Source organism: Babylonia areolata, chromosome 2, assembly GCF_041734735.1.
Source record: "Babylonia areolata isolate BAREFJ2019XMU chromosome 2, ASM4173473v1, whole genome shotgun sequence".
NCBI lineage: Eukaryota > Metazoa > Mollusca > Gastropoda > Neogastropoda > Buccinidae > Babylonia > Babylonia areolata.
Window position 1 is genome coordinate 44,643,476 of NC_134877.1, and position 10,000 is coordinate 44,653,475.

Genomic DNA, 10,000 nt, shown 5'->3' on the forward strand with positions numbered 1-10,000 from the left:
CATCTTTCTTCATGTTTCCTATGTGGTCTATCCTTTCAATAGTCATCTTTCTTCAGGAGATGAAATGATTAACAAATAGTAAAGAGTGGTAACTCTCTCCAGTCACAAGGTACACAACTTCAAGTCAGTGCTGCTTACGCTGTGTGGCTTGTTCAGGATAAAAGAGGCTATGTCAGTCTTGAATGAAAGCTAATTTGTGTTTGCACATTTCTTCTGTCTTTGCTGCTGTGCGCACATGTCACATGTCAAATGTATTTCCTTTCTGTTGTCATTGTCCTTCATCATAGTGACAGTGACAGCGACAGTAACAGTGACAGTGATAATGACAGTGACAGTGATAAGGACCAATACAGTGAAAGTCATAGTGATAGTGACAGTGATGGTGACAGTGATGGCAACAATGACAGTAATAGTGATAGTGATGGTGACAAAGACAGTGATGATGACTAACAATGACAATTGTGATGACAGTGACAGTGATGGTGACAGTGAAAATCATAGTGATAATGACAGTGAAATTGACAGTGATGGTGATGGTGAAGGTGACAGTGATAGTGATAGAGATGGTGACTCGACAGTGCTAATGTGATAGTGATAGCGTCAATAACAGTGACAGTGATAGTGATAGTGACAGTGATAAGGACCGAAACAGTGAATTTCATAGTGATAGTGATGGTGACAGTGATTGTGACAGAAATGGCGACAATGACAGTGATAGTGATGATGACAAAGTGATGATGACAGTAACAGTGACAATGAAAGTAGCAATGATAGCGACAGTAACCGTGACAGTGACAGTGGCAGTGACATCGATGGTGACAGTGACAGTGATGATGACAGTGATAGTGACAGTGAAAGTAACAGTGACCGTGATGGTGACATTGATGGTGACAGTGACAGTGATGGTGACAGTGATAATGACAGTGACAGTGATAGTGATGGTGGCAGTGATGGTGACATTGATGGTGACAGTGACAGTGACAGTGATGGTGACAGTGATAATAACAGTGACAGTGACAGTAACAGTGATAATGGCAGTGACAGTGACAGTGATGATGACTGTACCACTGACCCCCCAGGGGCGGAGGGGCGGGAGGTGGAGGTGAAGAGTGACAACCTGACAGAGGAAGACAAGGCCCGTTTCAATGCCGGCTGGAAACACAACAGCTTCAACCAGTACGTCAGTGACCTCATCAGCGTCCACCGCCCTCTGCCCCACGGCTGGAGCCCGCAGTGAGTACAGTCATCGTCGTCGTCCTCAATATCATCATCATCATAATCGTCATCGTCGTCATCATCATTGGCATCATCATCATCATCATCATCATCATCATCGCCACCACCACCACCACCACCACTACCACCTCAACCGCCACCATCATTGTCATCATCATCATCACCATCACCACTACCATCACAACCACCTTCATTATTACCATCATCATCATCATCATCATTGTCACCATCATCGTCCTCACTATCATCATCACTGTCGTAACCATAATCATCACCAACATCACTACCATCACCGTCATTGTCATCTACATCACCATCATTACTCTCATCACTATCATCACAATGAGTGTGTGTCTCTTCCTGTCTGTCTGTCTGGAAACTCAGACATGATAGTTTGTGCTCTCTCTCTCTCTCTCTCTCTCTCTGGAAACTCAGACATGATATTTTGTGCTCTCTCTCTCTCTCTCTCTCTCTCTCTCTCTCTCTCTCTCTCTCTCTCTCTCTCTCTCTCTCTCTCTCTCTCTCTCTCAAGGGCGGTGTAAACATTTTAGTCATACATGTGAAGTCTTAAATATTTGTCAGTCTGGTCAATTTGTGATGGTTGTTTATATTACAATTATTATTCGTTTACTAAAAAAGGTAATTTATTGTAATCAGCTTGAATATCTTTTATCCACCTCTTTCACTTCTTCACTAACCCACAGCCCTTGTCTCACGCCCCATATTCTCTCTCTGTCTCTGTCTCTCTGTCTCTGTCTCTGTCTCTGTCTCTCTCTCTCTCTCTCTCTCTCTCTCTGTGTGTGTGTGTGTGTGTGTGTGTGTGTGTGTGTGTCTGTCTGTCTGTCTGTCTGTCTGTCTCTGTCTGTCTGTCTGTCTCTCTCTCTCTCTCTCTCTCTCTCTCTCTCTCTCTCTTTCTTTCTTTCAAGGGCGTGTTAAACAAACAAACAAACAAAAAAGTCACACACCTAAAGTCTGACTCGTGGACACGGGAAAACAAGGAAGATGCAGTCCATTTGCGAAGAAGATTTGGTTTGTCTTCTTCAGACAGACAGAAAACAACACACACACAGAAATCAACTGCAATCTGTTGTCATGGAAAGGAAGCGTGTCCATCCCTCAACCAGACAACAAGTGACAACACATTGTTCACAACTGTGAAATTTTACGACAGGTGTAGAAGTAAAATCTACAGTTCATCTCACGCGTTCACAGAATGTGTCACAGTTGTCCTCCTTCGTGAGAAAATTTATAATCTTCCTATCTCTGTGGCTGCCTTCACCTCTACACTCCATCTCGCTCTCCACGATCGGCTTCGGATCCACTCTGTTTACGCATACCCAGATTCAAACACTTGACTGTTGGCCACCGTTCTTTCTCTGTCTCAGGACCTTGTAATTGGAATGAACTTCCTCTTTTGCTTCGTCATGTCTCCACACTCAGCTCTTTCAAGTCTGACCTTAAAACTCACCACTTCCCTTCCCTGACTCTTCACTTGTCTTTAGTTTTTTGCTTGTTTGTTTGTTTTTGTTGTTGTTTTTTTCCCTCCAGTTTTAGAGTTATGCATGCGTTTGAATTACTGGTGCAAAATCGCTTTGATTTGTCTCTGCAGCGCTATATAAATATAATGACAATGATAATAATAGTAATAATAATCTTTGCCTTTTAGGTCAGGGGTGGGGGGACATTTTGTATACGCTGCGTGGTAGAGGTAGAGTCATGAGCTAACGAATGTGATTGTGATCGGGATGTCAATGAACACATGATTAGGATGCCGCTAACATACTGACGGACATGTTGTACATCTTCCACGTTGTCCCTGACAACCTATGTATCGGACTGTAAGTCGGCTGGTCCTTGAGATCATTAATTATTTTGCCGAAAGCAGCTCTAATGGTGAAAGGTCAGTGGGTTTGTTCGGTAACTTTCTGCAAGAGAAAAGAAGAGCTGACAAGTGTCTATCCCGCTGTTTGAAAAATGCATTTACCAGCATTTTGTTTTGTTTTTGTTTTTTTGTTGGTTTTTTTTTCGTTCATTAAATCTTATTACAATTCATTCATTATCCATGACCCTTTTATTGTTTATAGTCTATACGCCTGTCCTATTCTGCCTACCCCCACTCCCACCCCCCCACCCCCACCCCGCCCCCTCTCCTTTTTATCACCCCCCACACCCCCACACCCCCACCTCCCCTCTCATGTCCATGATGTGTTTCAGGTGCCAGAAAAAAACGTTTCGGAGCGACCTGCCTGAAGTGAGTGTGATCATCATTTTCCACAACGAGGCTTGGACTGTGTTGCTGCGCTCCGTGCACAGTGTGCTATCGCGGACCCCCTCCAACCTGCTGCGGGAAGTCATTCTTGTGGACGATATGTCCACGATGGGTGAGTTGGGCTCTCTCTCTCTCTGTCTGTCTCTCTCTCTCTCTCTCTCTCTCTGTCTGTCTGTCTCTCTCTGTGTCTCTCTGTGTCTCTCTCTCTCTGTACATGTTTGTGTGTCTCTTAGAACAACGGCAGATGTGTAAGTCGGCCAAAGTGCTAATATCTTCACCGTTGGAAAATAAAGATTCATTCATTCATTCATTCATTCATTCATTCATTCATTCATTCATTCTCTCTCTCTGTACATGTTTGTGTGTCTCTTAGAACAACGGCAGATGTGTAAGTCGGCCAAAGTGCTAATATCTTCACCGTTGGAAAATAAAGATTCATTCATTCATTCATTCATTCATTCTCTCTCTCTCTCTCTCTCTCTCTCTCTCTCTCTCTCTCTCTCTCTCTCTCTCTCTCTCAGGTATGTTTCTTCCATCTTCTTCATCATTCATATTTGTGTCCATGTTTGTAGTGGTTATAGGTCAACAAGGGGAGAGTGGAAGAGCAGGTTATGCCAAAAGATCTCAATCCCTAAATAAAAACATTCTCATTATTAGATCTCTCTCTCTCTCTCTCTCTCTCTCTCTCTCTCTCTTCTCTCTCTCTCTCTCTCTCTTTGTGTGTGTGTGTGTGTGTGTGTGTGTGTGTGTGTGTGTGTGTGTGTGTGTGTGTGTGTCTGTCTAACCCCCTTCCCGATCTGTCATCTTTTCTTTCTCTCCTTTCTTTTCTTTCAAACACACAAGACTTCCTGTGCTATGCTCGCTGAAAACAATGCGTTGTGGTGAGTTTGCAGATGCCGCACGACTGGTCTTGTTGAATGAGAAACAAGATTATAATCATATCATTATATAAAGGGGTGTAAATTGACTGACTGACCAGCTGGCTGACTGACTGACTGACTGACTGGCCGACTAGCCAGTTGGTTGCTTGGTTTGGTTAGTGGGTTGGTGACTGGCTGATTAACGGACTGACTAATCCCACACAAAAGATTAATATGAAACAAACAGGGATGGAGGTTTTCGGCTAAACTCGGTCAAACAATACGTCCTGGTCACACACACACACACACACACACACACACACACACACACACACACACACACACACACACACACACACACACACACACACACACACACACACACACACCACAACCACCACTACCACCACCATGATACGCATCCATTCACACTGACAAATCACCTCAATGACGTTGCACGTAATGTGTGTACGAAATCGTTATTAAGGATAGGACTATGGTTAGGTTAGCTTATGGTTAATGCTGTTTAAGTTTAGGGCTATAGTTATGGTTAGGGCAAGGGGTAGGGCAATGTTCAGGGCTTGGGTTAGAGTTAGGGCTAGTATTAGGGTTAGGGTAGGATTAGGTATATGGTTAGTGTTAGGTCTAGAATCAGGGTAAAGGTTAGGGTTAGTGCTAGGGTTTGGGTTAGGGTTAGGGATAAGGCTAGGGATATTGTTAGTGTCAGGGTTGCACGCGAGGTTTATGGTTAGTGTTATGGTTAGTGCTGGGGTTTTGCCAAGACGGCAAATCTGTAACCGGACCTCAAAGAGATACAATACAATACAATACATCAGATTTAGTGATTAAATGTTAAGTGCAAAGCAGCCTAACTCAACGAACACAAGATAGCTCAACGCAACACAACGCTATGCAACACCACGAAACGCAATGCAACGCTATGTTACGGAACCCTGAACAACTCCAGTTTCAGTTTCCAGTTCAGTCAACACAATCTCTATTTTACTTAATAATAATAATAATAATAATAACAATGAAATAAAATGTCAAAAAATCCACTCTTGTACAACAACTTGTTTGAACGTTTGTGGACAAAAAGATTGGCAGTAGAGCTAGAAGAGCTTTCCGAAGACTAAAGCATTGGTGTTTTCCGCACCAGGTCACCTGAAGGAGCCGCTGGAGGAGTACTGGCGGCAGAGGGACGGGCGGGTGAAGGTGCTGCACTCCAGTGAGAGGGTGGGGCTGACCAGGGCCCGGCTGCTGGGATTCCAGATGTCCACCGCCCCCATGATCGTCTTCTTCGACTCCCACATCGAGTGCTTCCCTGGTCAGTACAGGAGGGGGTCGGAGGGCAGGGGGATGGGGGGGTGGGGGGGGGGGCATTAGTAGTAGTGTACGTGAGAGATGGAAAGGACACGAGGGGCTAGACTTGTGTAGTAGGACCTGACGTCTTAAGGTTTGGATTCACTTTCCGTGATACCCTTCATCATACCTGCTAAGACACACAAAAAACAACATCAACAACAAAAAACCCAAACGGAAAGCTCTTCCCCTGACCTCACCGCATTTTGTCTCCCGCTCCCACATGGACATGCGTTGTGGTGTGTGTGAAAATGTGTGTGTGTGTGTGTGTCTGTGTGTCTGTGTGTGTCTGTGTCTGTGTCTATGTCTGTGTGTCTGTGTCTGTGTGTCTCTGTGTGTGTGTGTGTGAGGTTTATACCTAGGGATGTATAAGGGGGCGAGGGTGGGGGTGAGTGGAGTGGTAGGATGAAGGGGACAAGCGCTATACTGTGAGGATACCAGCTTTTCCCTAAAATCATGCTTTCTGTCTGCCACGTCCAGTGTTTTGTAGAATGCATTGAGGGGGGAGGTGGCAGGGTGTGGGATTGGAGAGTGAGCGCCATGTAGTGTAGAAGGGAGTTAACTGGGGCCAGAGTACTGGGTTCTCAGCTCTTCCCCAATAAACATCTTAGGTTTTAACATTGACGTGTTTTTTTTCTGGCGAGTGCGTGGATGACAAGCATGTGAGTGTATGAACGTTGGTAAGAAGAAGAAAACGAAGAAGAGTAATGATGATAATGATAGTAATGATGATGATGATGATGATAATAATAATAATATTTATATTTGTATTTGTATTTCTTTTTATCACAACAGATTTCTTTGTGTGTGAAATTCGGGCTGCTTTCCCCAGGGAGAGTGCGTCGCTACACTACAGCGCCACCCTTTCCACCCCCACCCCCCAACCCCCAACCCCTCCGTGCAGTTTTATTTGGTTTTCCTATCGAAATGGATTTTTCTACAGAATTTTGCCAGGAACAACCCTTTTGTTGCCGTGGATTCTTTTACGTGCGCTAAGTGCATGCAGCACACGGGACCTCGGTTTATCGTCTCATCCGAATGACTAGTAGTAGTAGTAGTAGAAGTGAGGTGCGTTTGTAATGCAGTGCTTACCCTGCGGTTCAGAACGCGTTTAACAGTACATCTAGCATGAATACGACACAGGAATACAACTCTCAAAAACGTTGAAATACAAATTGGCCAGAAAATACTATTTCCAACGTTTGACAGTTTCTGGGTGGTACACTGGGTAGCTAACGACAACCGGGTGGTGATCAAGTTCTAGGAGTGTGTAACGATTTTACGAAACACATTGTGTTCATGATCGATGCGGAAGGAATGTAAGGCATGGTGGTGGCGTGTCCATCGAGATCGATGATGACCATCGTTGTCATACAGCTGGGGGATGGTGGTGGGGTGGGGACGAGGATGCTCATGAATCTATCTGTGAATGCGCAGATGGCTGAATAGTCCAATCTGCGCACGAAATGTTCGCTGACAGTTGGGGCAGACAAAGACAGGCATATCATTGTCAGGGAGCTTGTTTGCCCGTGACTTTCTGGCCTGCCTCTTCTGAACAGCTGCAGCAGTCCTGTTGGCCTCGCACAACTTGGCGCCTTTGTGCACAGCAGCGCGCCATTTGTCACGGTCCACTGCAAATTCCTCGCAGGAGTCAGGGTTGATATCAAACGCTTTCAGAGAGACTTTCAGAGTATCTCTGAAGCGCTTCTTCTGACCTCCGTGTGATCTCTTCCCTTGTTGCAGCTCGCCATAGAAGAGCCTTTGGGGCAGCCGATGGTCTGGCATGCGCGCCACGTGTCCAGCCCAGCGAAGCTGGGACTGCATCAGGATGGTGAAGATGCTGGGAAGGGTGGCTTTTGCGAGCACCTCTGTGTCTGGGGTCCTGTCTTGCCACTTGATGTTCAGTATCTTCCTGAGGCATGTTGTATGGAAGTGGTTCAGCTTCTTGGCATGTCGTTGGTACACTGTCCAAGTTTCGCAGGCGTACAGTAGTGTGGGGAGAACTACTGCTCTGTAGACCTTTAGCTTGGTCTCAAGACTAAGGCATAGAAGAGTGGAGTAATGCAGGGGAGGAGGACGAGGAGGGTCAGGGGATCAGCATTTCTCCTCTGCACTCACGCAGCAAGCACTCAGCCCTCACACATGTTGCCTGATGTGCAGGCTGGTTCGAACCCCTGGCGGACCGCATAGCCAGCGACCCCAACGTGACGGTGTACCCCAGCATCGAGGTGATCGACGCCAACACCTTCCACGTGGGGTTAAACCACAATGTGGAGACACTGGGCTACTTCCGGTGGAAGGACCTGACCTTCAACTGGGGACCTCTCACTGCCCAGCACAGAGCCCAGCGTCACTCACCTGCTGACCCCATTAGGTCAGTCTGTATCTCTGGCTCTCTCTCTTCTCTCTGTCTGTGTCTCTATATCCCTCTCTGTCCCTCTGTCTCTGACTTTGTCTGTGTCTGTCTCTCTCCCTATTTGTGTCTTTCTTTGTCTCTCTCTCTGTCTCTCCTTGTCTCTGTCTCCCCGTCTTTGTGTCTGTCTGTCTGTCTCTGTCTGTCTGTCTCTCTCTCTGTTTCTCTCTCTCTCTCCCTCCCTCTCCCTCGCCCCTCTTCCTCTCCCTCTCTCTAAAGCCACCTTCCATATGATACAGCTCATGATTTTATTTCGTGACTTGCAAAATAAGACAAATAGAAATAAACTGTGTGAAATTATCTTTGTTGATTTTGCAAAGGCTATCGATACCATTGACCACACAACGCAAAACGTTATTTGTATGTGGCATAATAGGGAACAGTCTACAGTTGATTCGAATCAATTTGACTATCTTCAATAAATCATTAGAATTGTTGTACCAATACATGCCTGTTAGATGTCAGTCCTTTCGACATGGTGTACCACAAGGTCTAATGTTAGAACCCGTTTTGTTTTCTACACGGTCCAACTCTTTGTATACTTGTCTGTTGCTGTTGATGTTGTTGCTGTTGTAATTGTATTGTTTATGTGTGAAGATACCTACGTCTACGGAAGCAGCTCCAGCCTATGGTATACAAAAGGAAGCGACATCTAAAGAGTGAAATAAGTCACCTGTCAGTAACTAGTTACGTGTACTGCACCCCATGTCACAGTGAATGGTTTGACAATAAATGGTAACAGACAAAATTTGAGTTTTTATACCCGGAATTGATCTTTACACGTCAAATATTGTATTAACAGGGAATCTTACTAGAGTCAGTTACTTTCCTTTTTGAAACAGATTACGAATATAATTATGTATCTAAGAAGTTCCGTTAAGTGGGTATATGTCTGCACGTGTGTGCGTGCGTGCGTGTGTGTGTGTGTGTGTGTGTGTGTGTGTGTGTGTGTGTGTGTGTGTGTGTGTGTGTGTGCAGATCCCCCACAATGCCAGGAGGACTGTTCGCCATCAGCCGGACTTTCTTCACACAGCTGGGCACCTATGACCCTGGCCTGGTGTATTGGGGAGGAGAGAACATTGAAATCTCCTTCAAGGTGACACGTCTTCCTTCTGCAATTATTGCTTCTGCTACTACTGTTGCTGCTGCTTCTGCTGTTGTTGTTGTTGTTGTGGTAGTAATGGTGGTGGTGATTGGTGGGTTGTTTTTTTTTCTTTTTGTTGTTTCTATTGTTGTTGTCGTTGTCGTCGTCGTTGTTGTTAATGATGTGGTAGTAATGGTGGTGGTGATTGGTGTGTTTTTTCTTGATGTTGTTTCTGTTGCTGTCGCCGTCGTGGTTATTGTTGTAGTTGTTGTTGGTGGTGGTGTGGTTATTCTGGCCGTTGCTGTTGTTGTTGTTTCGCAGTTGTTGTGGTCGTTGTAGTTATTGTTGTTGCTGCTGCTGCTGCTGCTCTTCTTCTTCTTCTTCTTCTTCTTCTTCTTCTTCTTCTTCTCTGCATGTCTCTTTGTCCGTCACATTTTACACAAACATACCTGGTGTCAGAACATAAACTTTTGCCAGTATTAATATGATGATTTGCAATGATAGTGATAACTAATGACGACGACAGCGACAAAGATAGTCACACAAAACACACACACACACACACACACACACACACACGCACGCACGCACGCACGCACGCACGCAACTCAACACAACACAACACAACACAACACACACACACACACACACACACACACACACACACACACACACACACACACAAACACCACCACCACCACCACCACAACATCAACACAACACAACACAACAATATCAATTATCACAGTGGTGTTTCAGGCGTGGATGTGTTACGG

At 45.3% G+C, this 10,000-nt stretch overlaps 1 protein-coding gene across 3 annotated transcripts in view; it reads left to right on the forward strand.

The window, feature by feature from the left end:
• LOC143301782 (polypeptide N-acetylgalactosaminyltransferase 5-like) overlaps window positions 1-10,000 on the forward strand; it is a 23,339-nt gene that overhangs the window by 6,399 nt on the left and 6,940 nt on the right. For all 3 annotated transcript variants that reach the window (XM_076616183.1, XM_076616191.1, XM_076616176.1), the window contains exons 3-8: window positions 1,080-1,233; window positions 3,451-3,617; window positions 5,525-5,692; window positions 7,888-8,101; window positions 9,119-9,236; window positions 9,984-10,000. The exon at window positions 9,984-10,000 is cut by the window's right edge and continues 163 nt beyond it. In XM_076616183.1, the coding sequence (XP_076472298.1) occupies window positions 1,080-1,233; window positions 3,451-3,617; window positions 5,525-5,692; window positions 7,888-8,101; window positions 9,119-9,236; window positions 9,984-10,000 (838 nt within the window). The remainder of the gene's footprint in view (window positions 1-1,079; window positions 1,234-3,450; window positions 3,618-5,524; window positions 5,693-7,887; window positions 8,102-9,118; window positions 9,237-9,983) is intronic.